This window comes from Brugia malayi (assembly GCF_000002995.4).
Source record: "Brugia malayi strain FR3 genome assembly, contig: Bm_v4_Chr4_scaffold_001, whole genome shotgun sequence".
In the NCBI taxonomy this organism is placed as follows: Eukaryota; Metazoa; Nematoda; class Chromadorea; order Rhabditida; family Onchocercidae; genus Brugia; species Brugia malayi.
In genome coordinates, this window is record NW_025062478.1 from 7,450,680 (window position 1) to 7,476,681 (window position 26,002).

At 32.3% G+C, this 26,002-nt stretch overlaps 4 protein-coding genes across 5 annotated transcripts; 2 read left to right on the forward strand and 2 right to left on the reverse strand.

The window, feature by feature from the left end:
- Positions 1-168: 168 nt before the first annotated feature.
- Bma-soap-1 (Uncharacterized protein) lies at positions 169-15,930 on the reverse strand (the record flags this gene model as incomplete). 2 transcript variants are annotated; one of them, XM_043082013.1, is made up of 44 exons in its annotated part: positions 169-325; positions 576-771; positions 1,039-1,264; positions 1,451-1,596; positions 1,817-1,919; positions 2,079-2,141; positions 2,280-2,402; positions 2,695-2,796; positions 2,907-3,031; positions 3,112-3,218; positions 3,390-3,493; positions 3,632-3,721; positions 3,803-3,910; positions 4,028-4,209; positions 4,496-4,670; positions 4,989-5,123; positions 5,441-5,641; positions 5,961-6,137; positions 6,302-6,469; positions 7,605-7,841; positions 8,096-8,220; positions 8,286-8,367; positions 8,767-8,916; positions 9,164-9,358; positions 9,643-9,697; positions 9,778-9,923; positions 10,306-10,489; positions 10,654-10,715; positions 11,227-11,393; positions 11,487-11,596; positions 11,665-11,917; positions 12,007-12,119; positions 12,222-12,335; positions 12,416-12,551; positions 12,762-12,911; positions 13,296-13,447; positions 13,591-13,706; positions 13,799-13,965; positions 14,078-14,255; positions 14,528-14,677; positions 15,044-15,152; positions 15,347-15,450; positions 15,565-15,672; positions 15,802-15,930. In XM_043082013.1, the coding sequence occupies 44 exons, from the start codon at positions 15,928-15,930 to the stop codon at positions 169-171; spliced, it is 6,180 nt and encodes a 2,059-aa protein (XP_042937947.1). The 2 variants fall into 2 exon arrangements, with proteins under 2 accessions (XP_042937947.1, XP_042937946.1); XM_043082012.1 differs by having other exon boundaries at positions 13,799-13,971.
- Positions 15,931-16,875: 945 nt separating this feature from the next.
- Positions 16,876-17,666, reverse strand: Bm2176 (Uncharacterized protein; the record flags this gene model as incomplete). Its single annotated transcript, XM_043082014.1, has 2 exons — positions 16,876-17,265; positions 17,607-17,666. The coding sequence occupies 2 exons, from the start codon at positions 17,664-17,666 to the stop codon at positions 16,876-16,878; spliced, it is 450 nt and encodes a 149-aa protein (XP_042937948.1).
- A 577-nt stretch (positions 17,667-18,243) lies between these two features.
- On the forward strand, positions 18,244-19,657 carry Bm10570 (Uncharacterized protein; the record flags this gene model as incomplete). Its single annotated transcript, XM_043082015.1, has 5 exons — positions 18,244-18,391; positions 18,565-18,629; positions 18,960-19,082; positions 19,242-19,322; positions 19,472-19,657. The coding sequence occupies 5 exons, from the start codon at positions 18,244-18,246 to the stop codon at positions 19,655-19,657; spliced, it is 603 nt and encodes a 200-aa protein (XP_042937949.1).
- Positions 19,658-21,655: 1,998 nt separating this feature from the next.
- Positions 21,656-25,259, forward strand: Bm10569 (Uncharacterized protein; the record flags this gene model as incomplete). The annotated part of the gene is made up of 7 exons (XM_043082016.1): positions 21,656-21,670; positions 22,152-22,317; positions 22,690-22,870; positions 23,337-23,470; positions 24,085-24,280; positions 24,730-24,835; positions 25,131-25,259. The coding sequence occupies 7 exons, from the start codon at positions 21,656-21,658 to the stop codon at positions 25,257-25,259; spliced, it is 927 nt and encodes a 308-aa protein (XP_042937950.1).
- Between the last annotated feature and the right edge of the window lie 743 nt (positions 25,260-26,002).

Here is a 26,002-nt window from a genome sequence, read left to right on the forward strand (position 1 = left end):
AAATGACATGTTTTAAAAAAACAAGTGTTTTGGGGGATACAGTTTCTCCATTCTTACTATCTTAATTGACCACATGCAAAGATGTTGAAGAACAGCACTAGAAACACACTTCCCTCACAGAGGGTCATATTTATCTCAGTTTCGAAAGCCTCTTACTTCTGATATCAGCTAGTTAGCAGGATTAAAAGCTCTGAAATCCAATTTTAATTTTATAGCTGCCGATTTTGAAACTGGTAGCGGCATATGTTCGCATTTTCCCGCACCGGTGACACGTTGTGTTTGCTGTGTAGAACGACTACTGTGATATCGTATGGATTCTTCAATCCTGTACAAAAGTATTTTTATCTATAAGAAACATCGAAAGTTTCAATATTATGAACATAAAAGCTGAAAGCTTACAGCGAGCATGAAGTAATGACGAAGAGAACTGGAGATATCGTTGCTAAAACGTTGAAAGAATGCAACTTTGAGATGTAAACTTCGATTTTTAAGATTACACAAAAGCATACAACAAAAGATTCGACTAATCATAAAGAAGCCTGATGGGAAATATAAAGATTTTGGAAAAAACGTACTTCGATTTGAGTGCTGGAAAGGACAACAATACTTGTTTGAATTCGTCTGGGTGGGAAGGACCTACTGCATTTAATCTATCAAGTGCATAATCATGTAGTTTACGTGCAGATATTGGTAGCACTCGATAATATGTAACTGGATTATCACACAAAAATGTACCCAACAGTTGAACTATAAGATTTACAATTGCCAATTCTGAAAATTGAAAGATGTTTAAAAGGTAGTTTGAAATTAACAATATATAGTTTTATAGAAAATAATTTTTCCTGGAAAATGCATATGAATAGTTCAAATAAAATAAAATAAAAAATTAAAATAATTTGATACGCACAGGTCGTGCATATCAAATTAAGATGCACAGGCCTGAACAATATCCTGCATTTTACTTTCGAATATTTTTGTTCAATGTCTTTCTTTACTTCATGTGTCCAATAAATATAGAAGACAACAATTGAAACCAACGTTTCTTTTGGTTAGCGACCGAAAGGGCAATCTCTAAAATGCGCACTGCTTCTTGAAGAATGACCACGTCTTCTGCCTGTGGAATTTCTGGAATCCCTTCCGCATTACTTGTCACAAAAGGTCGAATTCTTTTCAGTATTTTAGGAACAAGTTCTGCGATAAATGGATAACATATTTCACGTCGACCAAAAATGGAAGCCAGACTTTGCATGCATTTAACCACTACCTTTAATTCATAGTTTCGAAGATTCTGATTTATTCCAGTTTAAAATTTAACTAAATTGTTGCCACAACATCATTTTCTTCTAAGATTTAAATATAAATAAAATTTAAAGTACACGTAGAATAAAACGTTCCTGTGAAAAACATGAGTTCTACAAAAAAATGCAACGAAAAAAAACATTCCATTCACCTGCTTATGCTCACTTTCCAAATATGTTTGGAATAATTTGCATATTCTTTTCAAAAGACCAGTGTTGCCCATAACTAACTGAGGAGGTGATGAAGTGATGAATACTGCAACTGCTAACATTATCACTGCACCGTCAATTTTTGAATCTGCAAAAAAAGATTGTGTGTTTGCACAAATATTTGAATTTCATATAAGAATGAAATAAATCCTTCCGAGTAAAGCAAATACTGAAGGACAAAAAATATTTGAAATTTAATTACAGCACCCAAACTTTACGAGTCTCTGAAATGGGATGTGTGCATTAAAGATGATAAAGAAAATGGTACAATAAAACATTTCGATGGTGTAATTTTCTTAAAAACATACCTTCAGTCATATTAAGCAGTGAAATTAAAGTACTTTTCATTACTGATAACCATTTGGGAAATGTTGAATCATTTGGAGTAGTACTCAGCAACGTTTTCAATACCTAAACAAGCGTACTCCAAAAAAATTCTGATAATCATGAATAGCAACAGCTATAAGAATTTTGTAGAAAGGAAACGAAAAGAAATCGAAAATACTAAGGAACACAATCTCTTTTATCAAATTGAAATCAGTCACTTTCAATAATAATGAAGAATATAACCTGCATGGCTGTAGCAGCAGCAATAGAGACATGCCCAAATGGAGCGTCAGGAACTAACTGCTCCTACAATAGTTAAAGTATACAGCAGTTCACTACAAATAAATAAAGACAGCAAAAATGAAAACCGGCAATTACTATTGTAAATTTATTGCATAGAATTAAACAATAATTCAAGAAGGAATTAGATTTCTTCAAAGAAACCCTGTCAATGAGAGAAGATTCATGCAAAACTCCTAAAATCAGGTACAGAATGCTTGGAAGAACCACAACGACACCATCGGATGAACATAGCACTGGAATACGAGTGAGAATATTGAGACCAATCTGCAAAATAATAATTTCGTGATTATGACATAACTAAAATACACCAAAATTATCCATAATGAAACAGAGTTTTAGTCAAAAAGAAGAAATGAATGTTAAAAACAGAAGTTCTGGAATCCAAAAAAAAGTGAGAAAATAAAGAAAATAATCTATAAGATTCACTGAAAACGAAGATTGTGAATTTTAAGTGATGTCGTTAAAAATTAAAGTCATACATAGAGCAGTCTGTTTATAATTTACGAAAATCATATAAAAAACCAAATCCAAATAAATGTTCATATAAAAAACTTACTTTTATAAGATTGTTCGATTCAATGGGAAGGCGGGAATATCTCCGATAATGAAGTGGCGCTGCTGATTTACTTTTCATTAATGCTGAATTGATTTGGGGAATCTGCAACTGATTGAATAATTTTAAAAAATGTACTGGAATTACTAGATCGACGATATAAAAAAAATTAACTGGAAAACATGAAGAATTTTGGAAGTGGTTCAAGAACCCACCTGTCTAACCAAAAGGCAAAGAGCAACTTCCAAAACAGCAAATGCCAAAGAACCGACAGGTCGTAGACCATCAGACGTCCCTTCCGCTCCTTTGTAACCATCCTTAACAGTACTTTTCTGTTGACCTGAAATGCCATTTTTAGTATCTGAAATCAATCAGAAAATTATCAGCAAATTTGGATAAAACTCCAAGAAAATCTTAAACCTTTATCATTATCAAGTGTTATTGAATATTGAGCAGCATCAAGAACTATCATAACTACGTCCGCACAAAGCTGCTGAGTTCGTAAATTTTCTCGAGTTAAAATAAGTCTGGAAATAATAGTTTCACTATCAAAAAACCAGAAATAAGTAGTGAATTAACAAAACAACGTTAGCAAAACTTCTAGTCCTTTCACCATTGCGAGGATATATCGATTTATAATTTTTGGAGAATTTTTAACGGGGTAAGATGTGAAAAATATACTGCAAACTAGTAACTACCTGTAAAGTACATTTATTACTTCTATTGGTAATTGAGCATTCCTCATCAAAACTCTTTGCGACCAATTGCAGGCCAAAAGATTCCTCAATGATCGCAGACAAAGCTAAAAAAGTCAAAAGGCAAAACATATTTTGTTTTGAATGTAAAATTTTTGATAACATTGAGTAAACTACAAACAAAAAAAATGAGAAATGGCGTTCTCATAACTGAATCAACTTGCCTGAATAGTTAAATCTCCCACAGAATATGTACGATTTGAACAAAGAGTTTCAATGCATATTCCGAGCATTATGTGAAAATGAGTTTCCCTTGTCTTATCTATCGTGAAATCCTGCAAATTTTAAGAAAAAGAAGAATATAAAAATACAAGTGATATAAAAAATATCAACCTGTTTATTTGCTGAAAATGAACCTCTGAATCATCGGACTTTTGTTGAAGTTCGAAATCGTTCTGCTTCAACCATATGCAGGCAGCCAGCAGTATCGGAGGCCAACTGACTCGATAATATTCCTTGCAAAACTGCAAAATTTCATATTCAAAAAGTGGAAAAAGCGAAAAACGCTTTAAAATAGTGATGTGTATCGCCAGTGACGAATAGTAGAATAGTATCTTAAATTTATTGGCGATCGAACTCACGTCAGCACATTCAGCAGTATAATAAGCTCCACCTTCAAGCGGTAACTGATTTTTGAATTCAGGTGGAAGTGAAAGAAGAGCAGAGTCACGTAGGGCTGCTAACCAACAGTTAATCAACGAATTGAGCTCGGGAGAAACCAAGCTCAATAAACTTTCTTGTAAAGAGCTGCATTTCTCCTCATCTGTAAGAATAATTTCTTAACATAAATTAAAATATTTTTTGACTATTTCCAAGCCTCTGTTGTTCAAACATTAATAAATGAAAACAAACATTTTATAAAAAAGTTAGAAAACTAGTATCCAGTAAATTTGTGGTTAAGCTTGAACACATACCAGCAATCTTTTCTAAAAAAATTTGTCAATCATGCGGAAGATCACATCCGGTTATAATAATTTTGAATTCCCTTGTATACATTAAAAAAAAAAAAAAAAAAAAAGACTATTTATGGAAAATGAACGGAAGCGTACTTTTCACCGCAACAGCGTTCACAACTTTTTTCTGCTTTTTCTGATCTACAGCAACAATGTAAACTTCTGCCCAAGCCTTAAGAATTGCTAATTTTTCCAAAGTTGCAGCACTTTCGCTATAAAGTTGCGTATTAATTGATCCATGGGTCAGTTTGCCAAGAGATGAAACTAGAAGCTACAAAGAAAATAAATTTCAGGACGGTGTTACATCTGCCAACTATCAAAAACGGCTTTTAGCGCTATAACACAAACATAGCAAATGATTTCCGCTTGATTATTTGCTTTTAATGAAGCTTATGAGAGAAAGAGTTGCTCGGAATTTATGAAATATACAAAAATGACAAGTGATTGCAATTCTGACACAATTTCTAAGTTATGCTGAGAAAAAAAAAAATTTAATTATTAGAAATATGTTTTTCATGAAGAAAAACAAATAAAAGTTGATTTATAGTTTTTATGTAAAAAAAGTCGGATTATAAATAATAAATGTGACCTGATGAACTCGTCGCAGATCGTTTAAATCTTGGGCAACACCACTCCCGATCCAAGTACTGCATACTTGACAGGCAGCAGCAGTAACATCACTAGGGGTATCGGCTGTAAATGCCGGTCGCAAAGCTGCACCTACCTAAATAATGGTTGGCCTGTGCAGTGCTTTTCGGATAAAAATTGGAAATTTATGAAAAATAATCTTTTGAAGAAAGGAAATAGGCCTGTATTTTGAAGGAAAATGGAACTTTTGATTCGTAATTTTTACACGGAAAATTGGCTCAGAAATAAGATATTCAAGAATTTCTTATAGCCTAATTTATATAAAAATCTGATCTTAACAAAAGAATCTTCACAAAAGCCAGATGACTAAAATTAGAGTTTCATCCCATCAAAAATGACTGAATTAAAGAATTAAAAAAGAAATGCAAAAAATGAATGCTAAAATATTCAGACCTGTGCTTGAAATTGTTCCAGGATAACATGACCAGGAAATTCAGGTTCTGGTATCGATGAGAACCGATTGATCACATCCTGCAAGCAAGCCAGTCCGGCAAGACGCAAACTTGTATTATCACTGGTTGCTCCCATAAATGACATCCTTACTAAGTCGGATAAGTGAAGGACCAAGTAATCAGCTCGACCACCAGAAGAAATCTAAAAATGTTTTATATAGGACAATTTGTGCATTTCCCCACATTCCTTCAAGGAAAAAACACTAAAATTACAATAAAACTAAAACTAAATATTTGAAAGATCTATATATGATTCCTTATCTGCCTCATCTGAACATTTGTTCATCTCATTTGTTCCATAAAAAACTCAACGAAAAAAGTTTTTGGTAATATTTTTATACCAACAATACATGTTAGTTAGAAAGAACAAATCATACATAACTGAGAGTTATCATCTTATATTTATTTGAATTTCTCAATTCAAACATAATTTTCATAACTATATTGTTTATTAAACCTACTTGTAATTCTTTAGCAAGAGCAAGATCAAAATGCGCCCGTTCGGTCTCGCAGACAGACATCACTCTTTGTACAAGTTCTGTAACAAATACTCGACTTGGCCAGCGGGGAATCACTTTCATTTTCTCCTCCCGACTTACAATACTTGCTGATTGCAGCGTTACATCGTCATCCATATTCTGAAGACATGCAAAGATAATACTTGTCCTCAACTGCTCTGCTTTTAGCACAGTATCTCAAAAATAAACAAATCTGTTCCAAACCAAAAACCCAGAATAGAATATATAAAATAATAAACTCTTATAAATTTCCCGAACTTTTAACAAAAGTTAATAAACTTCACTTCATGCTCATCCTCCTCATCTTTGACGTTACTGGAGCCTTTTTCTTCAGCCTGTATGGCACTTCGCACATCTGCACCCATAGATGATGCTAAGATATCTTTACATAAAGATAACCAATAGCTTAAAAAATCTGTGCTTACTGCTTGCACAAGCGAAATCAAAGTTTCCTGCAAACTATGATTTCATTAATAAAACCTTAACATTTGCGATTTACCCTAGAATGATAAAAAACAGCGAAATAGTACGCTGCTATGTCAAAAATTTCATGACCACTATAAGATTGGAAGATAATGTAAATTAAACCAAGCTAGAATATGAATTAAAACTTTTCTAAAATTACTCAAAAAGACTGAAGTCTTAATTTTTTTCACCGGCCCTTAGCTTCACCGATTTTCCCATTTCTTTATAATCTTCATGCACTTCATTAAAGTTGTAGTTTATTCTTTTAGTTCCATTTTAATCCACTTAGCCCTTCTCTTCCCTACTTTTCTTCCAATATTTTAATAAATAACTTTAATTCCAGAAGTTTCAAAAAACATCAATTGATCTGAAACAACAATAGCATGAACATATGTACTCAACATAACTGACGAACATTAAGCAGAAATACTTGAACACATAATATACTTACAGTAGGTAAACGACAAAGAATGAATTCGGAAAAATAATTAGAAGGCATACTAAATGATCAAACTAATTTGCTGCGCACAGTATCTATCCTACCAACTTATTTCATGTGCAGAATGCTCATCTTGTTTGGAAATATCTTAAATTTAAAAGTTGAAGATTTGGTGCATGAATAAAGTTTTACAGCGATGTTTTATATACCAAAGAGTATAATCTCATAATACAGATGAGCTACTTGTTTGTTAATCTAATCAACTATAAAAAATTTCCCTAATGAATACTGTACTCTGGCTATCTTTTATTTTCCAAATATAATTTATTCATGATTCCCTGAGAAAAATACAAGAGTTAGGATTGCTCACGATTTCTTCCGCTTCTCGTTACGCAAAATTGTATGGATGTATATATATTTAGGTCTCAGACATGAAATCCATTCATATGTTTATGGTTTTGCATAAATTTTTTTTTTATATTCTTATCAAATAATGGTAATGTCCCACATAGGAATGCACTGAATACGAAATAAATTAATATTATATATACAACGCTGTTATGCAAAATTAGCGCTACATTTAATGAGCATATTGCTCATAATTCATCATTTAATGAACCCATTTTATAATAATCAATTAACACAAAAAATCCCATTTTAATAATCAATTAACACAACCTTACTTTAATATCCTGCTTGAGTTTAATATCGGTTTCAACATCGAGCATAGCCAGAAGGGCCCCTTCTAAACCAGTTTCTGGTAACCCTGATTCCACATTTCGTCCCATATTATTCATGATTCCCTGTGGTACGAGAGTCTGAGAGTGCTCACGCACTTCTTTCGCTTCTCGTTGAACAAGCTGTCTTAGGCAACAAACAGATACTTTTCGCAAAATTAAATGTGGGCTTGACAGTAATTTCTGCAATAATTCTGTAAAGTGATTTTATGCTTTTCAATATCAAAATATTAACTGTCCGTGTATTGTGGTTATTCAGTCATGGAAATCACTTTACTACAGAAGTTGTAAAAATAAAACGTGATGTCGATGAATCACAGATGAAAGAGACTTGACAACAGTTTCTACAATATTTCCATCAACTATCATGCTTATGATAGTTGTTTTAAAAAATTTAATCTAAAAATAATAATTTATACTTAGTATAGATAACTAACACAAAGTCGAACAACAAGCCGATCAAGATGTACGTGTCTGGGCGTAAAAAGATGAAGCTGTTGTAAACAGGATATTGCTTCTGCTTGGACCAGAGAATCACTGCTATTCAACATCATAACACTTCCTATAAAAAACAAATAATATAGAAAGAAAAACAAGAAACGAACAGCAAAAACAAAAAAAACAGACCTATCAAGAATGATGTTCGCGTTCCTTCCACAGCACCAACAAGCTGTAACTCCGGTCCCATCGTGCTGATCAGTGCAGACACCTACAATAGTTTGTTTAGCTCGAATTGTTATCGCTCCGTAATTGAAGTTTGTTAGACATAACACTCAGATACACTGTTACAAGATGAAACTCATAATCAGAAGCCTTGTGCTTGTGCTAGTATTGTGTTTAAAATTCTACAACAAATCATCAGCATGAATAACATAAAAAATCCACGAAAAATGAGCTTGACTCATTATACTTATATTTAACCTCAATCATAATCAGTTAAAACTCTAAACAACAAATATGAGGCACCATAATGCTGTTTTTCGTTTATTCTTAAACAAAATAAAAGTATTCCTTTTTTTTTTTCACAATCCATCTACGCTTAACCAAGAAAAATAAAGAATTAGCAAATTAAAACAGAACTACAACAGAACTAAAACTTGAAACTTACGAATTTCCCAGTACACCGTATTACATCAACATTTGAAGGTGGTGTATCCAGTAACAACTTCAAGCAGAGGCTTAAACTTGGCTCAACATAACCACGAAACATTCCACCACCGGTATCAGCGATCAAACCCAATGCAACCAGCGACCATGACTTGAAAAAGTGTACATGAGAAATATGATAAAATAAAAAAATCTGAGAAGGATGAACAAACAAAAAATATTGAGTCTTTTTTTTATGAAAAGAAAACCAAGATTCCGGTTATCATTAAAAACTGTTGTAACTTGAAGTGTGTTAACAACAAGGCCAAGATACAGCAACAGTCGTTCAGAGGAACCATGTAACGATACAGTGATACAGAAGTAAGATGTATCTTCCCTATATAACATAAAATATGTACCTGTACTAGAGACGAAGTAGTATCTTGTGCCAAGGCCAATAAGATCGAAACACTAGTATTTAAGTGTTGACCACTGCCCAGAGACCCGACGTAACGATGCAGTGATCCAAGAGTTAGAGCATAACCTGTCCTGTTATTAGCATCGCGACAACTTTTTAATTTATCGAAACTATATTGTGCCATGCTCGCCACAAACTGCACCTCAGAGAGTGAGTTATTTTGATTGTCATTTCGTTTCAATTGTCATTTTTTTTAATTATTTTTGAACTTAATTATTTAATTGCTTTTTGACATTTCGTTATTTGTTACTTTTGTTTAAAAAATAGCACACTCGACGATAGGGGAATCTACATTTCACAATCAAAATTTGTTCTTCATTCGATTTGAATTAACGTGTAGTTATTTTAACTAATAACATTTGAACTCAGATCTAAAATAACATCACTAATTTCCCAACAAATAAAATTAAAAATAACGACCTGGGCATCACCAACAACCTGTGCTAAACGACCCAATGCTTCCGCTGCTGCACACCTGAAAAAGGAAAATAAAGTAGCTGAACTGAAAAAAACAACATTTGTAAGTCAGTGGTATAATACAAAAGAAATAAAAACCTTATTAGGGGGACTGCATGTGAGAGACACGGAATTATTAAATTGATGTAGGCTTTTTGTAAAGCTTGACCCTCCAAATGTAAACCTTTTTGTTCCGAAACAGTTTTGAATGATGCAAGCAAGGAGCCAAAAACATTCTTTTGTATCTGAAATCAATAAATTGAAGATAAATTGAAGGTGGATCCCAATTTTTAAATAATTTCTAATAAAATCTATGCTGAAAAAATTCAGGTCCTCAGATTCCCAATTTTTACAGAGCATAAGCATTTAACGAATTCGAAATTTTTATCCTTTGCAACAATCACATTTCTAATTTTCTGATGTTCCAACACATCATTTACTGCAAAAATGCAATAGTAATAATAAAGATTTGAATTTCACTTAGTATTCCAATAATTTTGCACGCTTTTTATTTGTGAAATATAAAAATTCAAAAGAATATTTTGAGAGCTTCATTCCTGTCTGAATCGTTTTTTCATGAAGTAGTAAAAAGTGCTGGAAATCAACCCTAAATATTGGAAATATTACTGATTGCTGTCGAATTATATTCTTGGTTCCTTTGATACACTTAGCAAAGTGTTCAGTCATTTGTAGTTGATGTTTCGATGGTACAAATGGATATATTCGACCATACACACTTATCGCTTCATTTATCACTGTTACGGTATGACACAATGGTTCAGGCCACCATAGAGCGTCATCAATAGTAACTCTAAATGTTATAATCATGATCAAGTAAAGGAACCAATTGAATGATGTAAATGATATATGTCAATAATTCGTTTCAATAAATATTTGATGGACCTAAACGGAGAAAATATATAATGAATTAAATTAAGCCATTATTCCCTCATATTTATGTGAACAAAGCCTTACTTTACAATACAAAGAGGATCATTATCGATGGTACCACAAATAATGTTCTGTGAGGGATGCATCTAAAAGAAGAAAAATAGTGTAAAATAAACATTTTTAGTGTTATATAATACAGCACTCTTCAAATTTTATCTGCTTACAGAAATGAGAATAAACAAAATCTAGCGCAATCTGTAACTCATATAGAAAAACGTAACAACCTTGTATATATCAACTAAAAACTTTCATTCTGCAATTATGAATATAGTTATTTATATCTAAAAGATCTCTCTCTCTCTCTCTAAAAAATAAAGAGAGCTCAGTATTCAACTGAGTGTAGCTTTTAATTGGATGCCATTTCACAGCAGTAAATGTTTACCAGAAACCAGAATTTATATCTACCAAACACCAAGATTTGTTAGACATTCCAAAACCAAGCATTTCAAGCCTTCAACCTCAGCCTCAGCCACCTTCAAAAGTTATGGAGAAAGATGAAAATGATACATGAACGTATCCAAAAACAAAAAAATAGATCAAATCTGCTACAGATGTGACTGTCGTAATCTTTATTGCTTCATTAAACTGAATGCAAACCTCAAGTTCAATAAAGACTTGATCTGTGTCATTAAGCCATGCACCGAGTAATGACTTATCTACACCCGGACAAAGTGATGACAACAAGGATGTAGTAGCAGTTGACTGTCCATTATCCGAAAGAGTCAAGTCTGCAACTAATTCACGCAACAACAAAGCATAGGTATCTGCAAAAACAGTTTAATGAATAGTTCACAGTTGAGAAAAAAATAATGCTGGTACAAATTAAGAATATATAAAACTAAATAAAAAAAACCTACGTTCGTAATATTTTGGAGATATATGGCTGAGCAACTGATATATTCGAATACGCACAAATGTCATCAAAGAACGTAACTTCGTCCCAAAAGTTCTGATAAGGGCAGATATACTACAATGCAAATATGTTATATTTTGAATAATGTAAGAATTGGAAGTAGCAGAATTGCGAATAATTACTGTGAAATTGTGATCAGCGAACATTCCACAGCTTGAATAATCGTTCTGATAGTGTGATCGGTCATTAGGTTTGGACTGTATTCTACGAACATAGTCATTGATGTTAAAGCACCATTACGAGCTTCAAGAGTACAGAACCATGTAAAGGCATCTCCACGATTTTTCTCAGCTTCTGCTTCCTTTACTGATCGTGGAAATGAACTTTTCCACAACGGTAAAATACGTCCTATATAATCATGTACAGTAGTTCCACCTGGAAAATAGAATGTTAAAAAGATAATTCAATACGATATAATCCAAAACGAGAAACATGTTCAAATAGTATTTAGGGAAGCAAATTACCAAGTCTGAGGACAGCAGAAACAAGAATCCAACCAGCCTGCGATTTAACTTGAGCCAAACTACTTGCTTGTGATGCTGTTTTTATCATATCTTCAGCGATTGTAAAAACCTGCCTGAAATTCATAGAAGTATACAGAAGAGTAAAGTGAATTTATTACAATACTTCGGGAAACTAAGCAAATATGCTGTAGCAAAAAAACAAATGAAAATACAACCTAGACTTTGCATGCGGGATGCCGAGCTTACATTCCACCGAACTTACAAGAAGAGCACTCAGTGCAAACGAATAGCCGCTAATTGCATCACCACAGCTCTTCATATGTTCCAATCTACAAAAAGAAGCCGACAATACTTTAAAATTTTTCAAAAAACCATTTCTACTTTAAAAGTATGATGATATAAGAAGTACCTGCTGATACATCGATCAATTAGGGGAGTAAGCTGTGATGGAACGCTAACAGTAATACACCGCAAACACCATGAAGCAGCTATTCGAGCAGTTTGCACTGGATGCAGAAGGCAAGCAAATACAGGTTCCATTATACCTATAATAATATTTATAATCATAAAGTTCCTATCATACCTACAAATGAAAATTTTAACTATAGAACCCTTGGATTCGATCTTTCGATCAAGTAAAATTAGTTGTAATCAACTTTTAAAATTACTGATGCATTAAATACAAATTTAAAATGAAAATTTACAAGTTGTTCTTTTTTGATCTTAAATATTGAGTTAAATAATAGTTCAAATACCTGATGCCTCGGTAAAAAGAGGTGTCACCGCAGTACCAATTTGACGAACTAGACACGAAATCTCCGATAAAACGATGATCGCTGTTTGCGCATTAGCATATGATTCAGGTCCAAGCATTCTTTCCGTTCCAGAATCCAGATTGTAATCAGCTGATAATTTGAATTAAAAATTTGGCTTATGGAATTAACTTCCTCACAAAATTTAATAACATAATCGGACCAAGCAGTTAGACAGGACGAAACTTAATATCTTATGACTATGTGGTGTCTTGAACACACAGCTTCTGCAAAAGTGGTCATGGTTTATAATATAGTAATGATAATAAACTTAATAGAGTAAACTAAAAGCGTAGTTCAATTTTATTACTATTAGCAGCTACAATTTCCTTACTAAAAGCACCTACTTTATATTTTGCAATTTATCTGCTCTACGAAACATGTGATGATGAAATTCACATGACATTAAGCCTTTCTTAACACAGTTACTAAAAGACTGTAAATTTGTCTGAGATTAAAGCTAAAGCAACTACTTACTAAAAGAACTAATACAATCGGCTAAAACAGCGCCCAGCTGTCGGCAAACCGCAATCTGTGCTTGCTCACCCAACACTATGCCAACAGTACTCCGTAATATGTAACTAATACATCGTCGCATATAAATCACTTCAGCAGTTTGGGTAGGGTTGCTGAAAGTAAAAAGAAATGAAGTTATATTTAAAGTCCTCCCATCATTTTTTCAAATCCTTAGGTAAAAGATTTACACATAAATAAAATACTTGAAGGGAAATACATAATTATTTTGATGATCAAATAATCAATAAAAACTCACTTAGTATAGGCTAATGGCCCACATTTTGCAATGACATCCATCAAATGTTTGATAACAAATACAAGATTTTTTTCCAACCATAGTGGGCCAAGTTCTCTCAGTAACGCAACATAAGCCTAAAATCTCTGTTAAAAAATTTGAAAAAGTAAAGTCCAATCCAAACTTGAAATTTCAGACTGTTCTTCCTAGAAAAATTATATTAACATACAAGTGCAACTCCAATGCGTATTTCTTTCTGTCCACCGGTAACTGCGACGGCACCAGTTTTTAAAAAGCCACCAATCCCACCTTTTAAAAAACCATGTGACAGCATACCGAAACAATCCTCAATTGCTAACACCTTCAGGGAAGAAGCATTGTGCTGATTTTTACTGCCTGGAACTGCAAATAATTTCTACAACACCTAATACTGAACAAACAAATTTCAACAAGATTTAAAGAAGTGACACATAATTTTCATCCTCAATTTCAAATATAAACGACTCACCAGATATATACCGCCTTGGAGGATTCATAGCATTACATAATAAAGCAGCGAATAATTGTGCCACTGCGTGACGTACTTCATAATTACTTGATTCAAGAGCTTTGAAACATAATGAACAAACATTTTCCACTTCATTCGTGTATAAAAATGGATACTCCAGGATTAATACAATAAGACACTAAAATTACGAAAATATCTCGATGGAAATGCCTGGATTGCAAAAAAAAAAAAAATATTAAATATATTTTCTGCGATATCTGCATCGAAATGCAATCCAAAACTGGTATGTCCATATTTGGAGATAAATTAAATCACAATAAAAAACGGCACCAAATATTTTGTTCTCTTTTGATGAAAAATATAAGACAATTTGAGACTAATCAATATATTTGAACAGTCATAATAGTTAAGCTAATCAGAAAGTAACTAATATAAAAATATAAAGCTAACATTAACTGCAGCCGTTCTCACTATCATGACTCGATCTGATATTTGAGTTTTCAGAATTTTATACAAATCTTTGTGAATGGAAGAAGCAGCAATCCCCAGGCCTCTCACCATTTTAGCAAATGTATATAATAGTTCAGCGCGTCCTTGTGACTAAAATTAGATTCTTTTTCTCATCATATCGTTCTTGAAAAACTCAAACAGCACATTTTACTCAAGCCACTAATTCATAATTATAGTATAACGTTATTTCCCTTATACTAGAGCGTTCACATAACATTTATATGATGATGAATATTTGACGTACATAACCTCAGAATACATTTAGGTTTCCTCAAGTGTCTTTCGGAAGACCGTCGTGTTTTTCCTCACAGGTTATGAACAGAAACTACAATGAAAGACTCGATTCTGTATGGATGTCGAACTCTTTACTAATAATCGGACGCAAACCAATCCAATTGGCCACGCCTGACCCTTCGTCGTGTTGTTTTAGTGGTATAACCATAAATAAACTTTAACCTCTGCATTTTTCAGCCACTTCGCCATATGATGGAAAGATTCTTCATAACTCCGACCTACCAATCTACCCAGTGTTTCATACATTGCTCCTAAGCAATGCAAAGCAGCCCTAAAAACATTTATTTTCACATTATTTATAATAAAACGACACTACCTCTTCTACTGCAGAACTCAGAAAACATTTGCTTTTCTCAGATGTGTTTGAAATTTTTGAACCTGATACTATGTAACTACGAAAAACCACTGCATAAACAACCCGAAACAATTGTTTTACGTTCGTAACATTATAACTCAAAAAATAACAATTTGACTGGGAGATGTGTTGGCGAATCATCTCGTCCTTTTAGGATATCGTTGCAGGTGTTTATTGTTTCAAAAAGACTATATGTATCTCCAACTGAGTATACCTGAAAAAAGAATCTTTATGTAACTTTCCCAAAAAATAAATCTATATAAATTATATAAACTTAAAGTACACACTCTAAACAGATATTTTTGAGTAAGAGATGTAAAATGAATACCTGTGCGATACATTTTGCCAGCAATTCTCTGATAAGCGGCCCCGGTGCAGCTAAAATTCGTGTCGTCAACTGCTCAATCAGCTTCTTCTGTACAGATTTTATATCAGCCTGAAATCACATTAATATCTAAACAGAGAATCATTGCCAAAATATTAGAAACTTAATATTTAATATAAAAAGATATTTGATGACAAATTCATCTCTTAACAGAAATATGTATATAAGTGACGCAAAAACCTTTTGTGTAGCGGGTAGTATGCGATCAAGATATCGTAACCATTCATACACAAAAACAGGTTTTTTGGAATCTGTACAAGAACTCAGCGCCTCTTCATTTAAAAGCAATGAATTTGAATGTTCCATCATCTCGACCAAAAGCCCAAAGTTTCATATAATACATACAATAATAATTCCTATATATTAGGTCGTGTGCTTCTGCAAAGTAAACTAAAGTGCTGCTTGTCACAATAATACCATGGAAGCAGAAATACAGCACTGTCTGCATTAGTAAATTCAGAAAATAAAAGGACCCAAATGGCTTGTAATGTTAATAATTCTTATACAGAATACGATTTCAACACACTTTCTCAGTTTGATATCAAAACCGTCCCTAAGATAAAGAAACTACAACATCACATGTTTAAGAGATAAGCAGCAAACTAGATAAAACAGCAAACGAAATGTTCCAGAAAAGTCAAAATATTTTATTTGAAAAGTAAATGAAAAAGTAACCACAGGCTTGGAACTTATGCATGACAAAGGGGAAAAGGTCAACAAAAAAATACATTGATATATAATCTCTTACTCTTACATTGTTAAAATATATATAATCAAAGCAAAACAGTCTTTAAATCGCCACGCTTCTTTTCGGTAAAGCAGTAAATATAACAAACCCTAAACTATAACAATCAGCCACTGCATTCCGGATATGTATTTAACATGTTTCACTGCTTTTAACTCATTTAAATAAACAGAATTTTTTCCAAACAAACATTCATTCTACCTGAACATTTGGTAATGTTCTTTCGAAAAAATCTTATATCAACTTGGATAAAAATACTGAATTCGTACATAATAGAAAGACAGAATCAATCAGAGTAGTAATAAAGAATAAAAATGTGAGTAGAACAAGACCATGTACATATTCTTATATAACTTCAGTAAGTATAATCAAAAAAGAAAAAAGTGATAATGGAAAATTATAAGCTGACGCATTAAAAAGTTTGATACGGATAAATACCCCAATCAGTGTAGCTAAGATCTCAAGATTATATTAATCTCTCCTGAAATTCCAACTCTGTTTAAAAGAAACTATACACGCAATATTTTCCTCTTCAACAAATCTCTTTCAAAATGTTCAGCTGTCAGTGTACCAGGCAGTCGTTCGCAGTGAGGATTAAATATAGAATAGGCGCTCAATTCTCCCGATTTTCGTTTTCCTAAGTTGATAAATAAGAAAACAAACAGCGAAAAAAGAAAAAACACAAGACCAAATTCAATGTAAGTGAAACACCACTGCGCTAAAAGCCATGACAGAACTGTAAAAACTATGCATGAATGTGGGTAATGATAATAGAAGCACGACCACAGCCGGACTGGTTTTAGCAGAATATTTATAAAATTATTGATAGCAGTGAACTGAATGGATACGTTCTCACTACTCCTAAACTGCTTTTCATGAATCGCATCGCGATTTGGAACCTGAAATTCAGTGAAATTAAAGTTCCCATAATTTCTCCCAAAATAACGAAAACTGTACGGACACTTCTTACCATAAAATGTATTCAGATTGATATTTAAATGAATTGTACTGCTCTGAAAATCTATAATTACCTCTTTTCAAAGAAACTACGTGATTTTTGCTGCTACATATCAAAATAGTTCTAATTGCATCAACTAACAAAAATTAATAAATAACACAGTTAATTTTATTTGACTTTTCTTATTACAGACTAACAACTTAACCAAATTAAGTCTTAATTCTTTAAAACAATTACAAGAAATTACAAGAACTTTGTTGTTGATAATAAAAACCTAATAACCTTACTGTTACCATCTCCTTTTCTTCGGTATTCAGCCAGTCTTCCCTCCACACATTTCATCCTTACTGTTCTAGCAAAAAATCGCTGTAACCAACACTGCTGAAATCATTCTACTCCTGCAAGCAGCACAGTTAAACACTTGCAATTAGTAAAATAGCTCAACGTTCACTCACGAGTAAACTGAACGTAACTAATAGAAACGCGGTGACAACATGAAAATTTCCCATTCTCTTCACCGACTTTTCTCTAAGTCGGAGTTAGCCACTAATGAGGAGAGTGAAAGGTCAGTTGAGCGAATTCTTTGTCTGCAAATCACCTGTAAACACAAAGATGTGAAGATCAGGTGAACAATAGTAAGATGATAAATACACAAAAGTCGGTTATGACGTATAGATTATGCAAGCTGAGAATTGTTTTTAACAGTAAAAGTTTAACGGCGATGTTTATTTCTGACGTTATGATTCGTAGCAGACGGCTACATTTGGTGAGACTTGTGTTATAACACTGGTTGATGTCAATCGGACGGTTTAAATTCTAAATTTACTCACTATTGGCTTTATTAGCTGTATTTATTATGGTTTTCAAATTTACCAATATTACTCCGTTAAATCATCAATCTATATATCAGAACTAAAAAATGCAAAATGTACGAGGTCGGGCTCGGATGCTGGGACGACGTCATGCTCGAGTGCATTTCAATCTGGGTGGTAGACTTAGACCATCGACATCACATGAAACTTTCCCGGAAGATACAACCCGTGACTGTATTTTAAAGCAAATTTTAGGTAGATGCTTGGAAATCTCGAGTCAAATACTTTATAGATTGAACTATAAGTTCTCCGAACTAGAAGGTATTTGGAAGAAATAAGACAGATAATTGAAATTGAAACGAAAAACTGACGTTAATAAATATTCCCAATACACTGATCAGACGAAAATTTAAAACTGCTCATTGCAGCTCGTATTAAAAAGTCGGAAGGAGAATTATCCAGTTGTAGAATTCGAACAAACGAACTATTAAATGTAACAATTTATCACAAAAAATAAAATCCCTTCAATTTTCGATGCTTCAAAGTTGCTGATCATTGTTGTTTTGCAGTGTAGTTTAAGACTCGAAACTCATCTTTACTCGAATAACTTTTGATAAACTCTTTCCAAGCATGCTGTGGTTGATTTCGTTTCTTCGCTATCCGACCTTTTTATTACTGCTGTAAATCTCAGACTGGTTGATTTAATGTGATTAGATGGTTGATTATTGCTTGTCAATTATTTATTGGTTGGTAGATGGAAAAATATGAAATGTCTAAGTTATTTAAATAATTTCTATCAAAATGAGATTTGAAATATCCGCAGATCCCAGAGGACTCATTGACTGCTGCTCGAATTAATCACGAGCAATATCTGCTCGATGATCTTATTGATTATATTGAATCTTTGGCTAGCAATGAAATGAACTTCCAAATTATCACAGATAAAGTACTGTTATTTATTGTTTTGATAATAGAATATAAAAGCAAATTTTTTTTTTTTTTAATGCATTGTATCGATAAAAAGAATATACTCATGTAGTCATTCTTTAGCGGAATATGCAATTTATTTATAAAATTAACATGCGGACCAATTTTTGAAATTCAGGATAATCAACGATGGTATGCAAAACGATTAAAACGTAGTTTGTTAAACTGGATTGCACGCAATGAAACAGAACTTCAAGAGGTACTGGTTATTGGACTTTATTATTCATATTTATAGATTAACAGCAATTATTTAGCGAATGAAAGTTCCTTTTGATCTTTCTTTTTTACTGTAAATTTCTGAAAATTGTTTGAAGCTTACACAAAGATAAAATTAATTTATAATTGAAGATCGATGCATTGGAAAATCGAATAATGAAGCGTTATTCGCAAATAAGCTATGAAAACAAATTTCTGCAGCGCATGTTCAAAGATATGAAATGTTTCACAAACAAAATTAGTGATAGTTTTAAAAGTATGGAAATATCGTCCGAAGTGACATCTATTGACACAAGCAAAACACAAAGCTCATCATGAAAGTGAAGAAAAAGGGTTTTAAAAGTGATAAGTTGTTTTGATGAAAATTATAATATTAGTAGTAAGAAATGTGCAGAGTGGCAATGACAAGTGATATATATATATATGGCTAACCGTTATTTCCATTTTAAACTGTGAGGAATGCGGTAATTTATAAAGATAAATTAAATGGTAGCATTTTATTGAAGACAACCTGATAACTGGTATTTGCTAGCAAGGAATTTCTCTTTTTCTTATCGACTTTTTCAGTCTATAATAGAAGTCTGAAATGAAAAGACTATTGTGTAGGCAAAGAAAGTTGTGATTCTTTGCCTTCGAATACCAAATAATGACAAATAATAGACAGTTTATCATTTCGGACCTGTCAGTGCAATTTAAAGAATTTGGGGTGTTTGCCCGTGTTAGGATTAAATTGTATTTAGAGAATTAACATGGAACATTTTCTCATACAAAACACGGAAAATGATATAAGAATGAATATAAATAAAACAATCTATCTACTTGAAATACCGATCGAGAAGGATTGGTGAAAAACTTTAAATGCCGTAAAATAAGAGCTGACAATTGAACGTTAACCTGTTGTTGTGAATTTTTGTTCATTTTTTCTAAAGATCATTATTTGTGCATATCTGAGTGAATTAGAAAATGCTGCTAAGGATGAAAGTGTGGCCATATTTTGTTACTCAAATATACATGATTGCAGAATATTTTGTGATCAGTACTGCAGTCGATCATAGCTCACAATATTTTTAAAATTGATGACGAAGAGGAAAGATAATTCATTTCATGCAGAGAAAAATGACTGATATGTGATATACATTTTCGTTTTGTTAGCAATAATTTTTGGTCTGAAACACTCATTTTACTTTAATACTGACTGAAATTTAAAAATTGCAAAACTAATAACACTTAATTGCTTGTAAATAGCGTCAACTTGGCTACGACGATTCCACGTTATGATTGCAGACGCATCAATTAAGTGCATTAATGTTGCTGCATAAATATAATATTTCGTTGGAACATTTATACAAGTTTTTTTTTTTTTTTTTTTCATTTTCTCATTTTGCAATTTTAAAAATATCCTCTTTATTTTCAATATTCTCACCATGTTTTGTACCATTTCGGATTTTCTTTTGGCATTCTTTATTGAGCACGAAATAGAAGCTAAAATGGGATGACGGATCTTAACTTTCTCGATTGAGTCAGTGTTGGTTTCTGCTGTTTTCCGTTCTTGCAAAGTGAAGAGACAGAAATAAGAAGTCTTTTCTTCAACTATTCTGCTTTAATAATAGATGAGCATAGATCTCTAAATTTAATTAAGCTCTCATTAACACTAGCAAATTAATTCCTTTGTCCATTTCAATCACAATACGACTTTACTTATTTCTGGTTCTCTTCTCCTTCTTGATTCATTTGATGACTTATTCAATTTTGCTAACAGTACTCATTGATAAGTTTATTCATCGCTTTCTATTCTTGTTCATTTTTTTAAATTTCTGCAAGGACCATGAATTTCACTCGCACTGATTGATACATTAACATGGAATTGAGATTTTTAGCTAAAAATTCTATAATCATTCTAAATACCTTTTACAGTATCATTTTGGGAGAAGAAATGAAAAGGTATTATATGATATAACATTGCATTCATTTTACTGCAACAGATTAGAACCAATCGCAGTACTACAACAACAAACTTCACTAATTTACGCATGCATCCGAATTAATTTCATCGGAAACATTTTGGAATTTTGTTTTTTCCTCCATATATTTAGTGTTTGACTTACCAAAATTTATATCAGCATTGATAAATTAGAAATTTTTAAACTATATTTTATGAAAATTTGGATAGTAATGCACGCCTCATTGTTTGCATATGAGATTTGGAAGTGTTTTGCATATTCTCTGCAAATTTTTTGGATTGATTTCTGAAATATAAGTATCGAAAGAGTTCCAAAATTTTGCATTTGTTATTTAATGAAAGTGTGGTGTGCTTAGATGTACTGCAGAAGGGTTGGATGTTTCGTTGCATTTTTTGAATGAAATGACAGTACCTATTAGAATGTAAATATACATGTTGCTGATATGGAAATTTTGCAATTTCAAGCTCAGCTGCAAATATTTATGTTATTCAGATTACAAAATAACAATAATTATTGTGTAAATTCCAGGAAAAACTAAACTTTGAATGTTTATTTGTTGTAATAATGTTGCACTTACTTATTGTTATTCAAGCAAGGGATTGCAATATTAGAAATTATCTCGATGTTAATTATTTCCATGCAAGCAATGATAGCTCCAGCATTGTGGGAGTCACGAGTGCTTGCACAGTATTCATAGTGCCCGATTCTCTAGTGAGATTTGAAATGATTGACAGTTCTGTTAGTAGGTTATGATGTTGGCATCACAAATAAAGTAATATTCTAAATCTCATAATACATACAAGTTTTCTGTACTTCTTTCTTGTCTGATGATCTTTTTCGCTATTTTGCAGATACCAAATTCAAATTTTCTGGAGGAATTAAAACTGATTGATTCAGATAGAAGAAAAGTTTGCTATGATGTCAATGTCCATATTTTGCAAAGTAGACAGCTAATTGTGCTCTTTTTGCGTCAAGCGCACTTCGCAGTTGCTGTTAGTTGCGATTGGAAATTTAGTGGTTTGTAGCTGACTGAAAATGTTCTAAATCGTTGAAAGATTTTAGTACGTCTGTTGCTAACGCTGCAACATTTTCAGAGAAATAATTTTTTCTAATTTATGGGTGCAAAAGTATCTACAATTATATATTATTAAGCCGCCATAGTTATTAATAACTGGTTCCATAAACATGAATCTCTGCCACTATTCATTAAATCATTTGCAAATCAGTTATCGCATTTCAAATGTTTTATGTATCCAAGCATATCGTTTCTGATTTCATTAATACTACTACAACTACATTGACGCATTAATATCATCGTCACTTTATTAATGGATACATCCATTCTTAATTATGATAGAAGAATATGAAAATTAATGTGGCATTTTGTAGGCAAACTATTCTACTGTAATCCAGATGATGTCAGCAAACTTTTATTCATTTACGAACATCAAAAAACATGCACCAATTTGATACTATTCGACAAAGGCATCAGCTTTTTCTGTGCCTTATCGGATAACATGCTTGAAAAAATCACATACTTCAACAGTGAGTCTCATATAAAGTTTATCAGGTTAATTTCTTAAAATATCTGACTTACAACCTTTGCCTAGTTTCCTTCATTGTTAGTAATCAGATAGCAATATTTAAAAGTTAGTTAAATCTACTGTAGTTGATCGTCAAATACGCTTAACATTTGTAAAAATTTTTACGCCATAACATTTAAAACAGTCTCGATCTTGCGTTTAGTAGTTATGGATTTTATTGACGAACCAAAATAGGCTAAGGTCCTGATAAATTCGAAAGACTTAGTGTCTTGTCACCAGGTGAGTTATTAGAAAATTATTTCAGAGATTAGGAAATGAATCTAGAAATTGACAATCTAGAGTTTTTATCTGAAGCATCTCTACAACTTATGTTTATTCAGATATATTAGTTCAAAATTAATTGCAACAAAAAAATTTGCTAGAACGTTGCAGAACACATTTTTCATTGGTAGCGCAAAATTTTATTGCATTAATTACAATTAAAAATTTCAGGACAAGAAGTACATCGTTATTCTTGAAAGAGAATAGTAATATTGTTCTTGTTACCAATGATACATCCAGTCGTGCCGGCTTTTATGAGATGAATATTTTCGACAATGTTTATGTAGAGCAACTTGCCAATGACGGTTTGCTTAAGGAATCTTAATCTAATCTCTCTCTCTCTCTCTCCCTCTTAGCAGCATTTCAGCTTCTTCTATTACAAGAGGACTATTAGACGTTGGACGAGTAAAATCTTAAGCAGCGAAATAAAGAATCTATCAGCTAGCCAGTGGGTAACGGCATGGTCACTTGGTCAGGGTATGAGATGGAAAACCAAGTAAAGACAAAAAGTTTAAGTGTCTTTAGTGGTAGAATCACTTATTATCAACAATTTCATTTCCGGCTTCATACATAAAGTCTTCTTCTTGTATTTAAGAAACGAAAGAAATAAAAATATCAGTTTGAATTAAACTTGAATTAGAGAAAACAGATCTCTTCTCTCTTTTGCAAGAATTAGCTTTTTAGTCGCTTTAACGCTTTAACGAACCAATCTGGGGAAAATAAACACAAAATTTAATAAACATTTGTTGCAGTTAATTTTTCAGGTTTTAGTTATTTTAATATTTTTTGTAGTTACTGGTTTTTCGTGATCAAATTGGAATATGCACGAATAATATGCATAAGATACTGAGAACATCGCTCGATCTTTTCCAAAATCGTTAGCGATAGACTGGTTCAATAGTCAGATATCTCTTTACAGATATCTACAATAGCAAAGCTCAACTCACTATTGGATTGCTTGAATCCAAGAAATACGCAGTGACTTTTACGGAAATCCATAAAAAAAATTCCGAAAATATCTCTTTACAGCGAGACTTGGCTAATTATATTACTATGTATCAAACAAAGATAGTCAATCAAACGAAATGGTACTGTATCGCGCGATTTGATGAAAGGTAAGTGAAATCTTCAGCTGCATCAACTCTGGATCATTTTTAGCTCTCTGTTGACATCAGCAGAATCTTCAAACACTTAGCAATCGATACAATGATTGTGATATATTATTTATTATTATTATATAAATATTATTAGTAATAATAATTCATGTAATACTGTTACGTACAAAATATATTATGCCAAAAATTCTCATATGTACATTATGAGAATTTTTTTTTTTTCGAGCTGTTTTTCAAATAATTTTCTGTCTGTGCCATCAAAAACATCACCAAAGAAGTCTTTCAAGGTTTAAATTTTATCATGGAACTTTTTTATTGTCAAATTTCATTCAGTTAGTCGAAACTTTATTGTGGTGAGAAAGACAATTAGAAAAGGATAAAGGTTTGAATCTGAAACGATACCAAGTTTTTATCATCTGGCAAACTATGACTTTCTTTTTAAATTGCAGTGGTTATATGGATGCTAAGAGACATAAAAACCCAAATTTCAAAAAATTTGTGCTAACGTTGTATGAAAATATTGTTGAATCAAAGAAAGGAATGAATATTTTTAAGGTATTAGATTGCAATTCCAAAGCTTATTCGATTTCTGTAATTAATGTTGTGATACATAAATCCAATTTAGTTTCATTGAAATTTTTGCCAAATAATTAAATCTCAAATGTTAATTATAATTCAAGAGATTTAGAAAACAACACAAAGTTTGATAACAACGGTCTGGCCGGGGAATTTTAATTTAAATGTTTTGTCATGATGATCAAAGAGATGACATCAGTCGATATTTCCCTTACAAATAGCTTATTCAAGTGAAATGTAAAGTCCAGAAGAAAAAACAAAGAAACTTTTGCAGGAGTCTGTGGTCAGGTATGAAACAATTGATGAAGTGCACTTTAATTATGCTATCAGAGCAGTGATACTTATGATACCGATTTTAAGTGTACTTTTAGCTGCTATCATTTTAATCGGTTCGTACAGATGACACTTTTTCGGCTATTTCACGGATAGTAAACTAGTGTCCCTCTTACTTTTCGAATCATTTACTTCAGGAAGCTAGCACTACTTTAGTACAAATAAGTGCAGAACAAAATTTCTTTTAGTAAAACTCCTGAAATATCATAAGATTGTTTAATTCCTAAACAGAACAAACTGGGTGCACAGTTACGTTAAGATCATTTAAGATGTTGGTTTCTTTTGTGAAGTAAATTTTAGATAAAAATTTCAAACTTACTGTTATCTGTGTAGGCCGAAGATTTTTTATCGAATTTTCCCCTCATGTGAGGGCGAGATTATGATTTTCATTTCGACTTCAATAGTTGCATAAACTTCATCGTTGTTATTCAACGATACGGAATAGATTTTAACAATCCACGCACGAACCTGCGGTTCGAGCTGCGTCACTATGATTTAATCGTTGTAAAACTTCCTATCCTACCCGAGATGTGAATAAATTTCCCGCAGGACTAGGATTTGGGGACTCTTATAAAATTTCCTGAATTTTGGTAGTTAACATTGATAACTGTTCGAAAAGATTTGTAAAAAAAATCGAGATGCAATAATGCGTATTTTGACCTCGATGTAAGCATCGTTAAGCTTTAAATATCGGCAAAGGAAAAAGACCAGGAAAAAAGAAATAAAAATCACTTTCTTTTTAAACTATATGCTAAAAAAAGAAAATTCTAAAAATCAAATAATTTCGAAACATTGCAACAAATATTCTTCGTG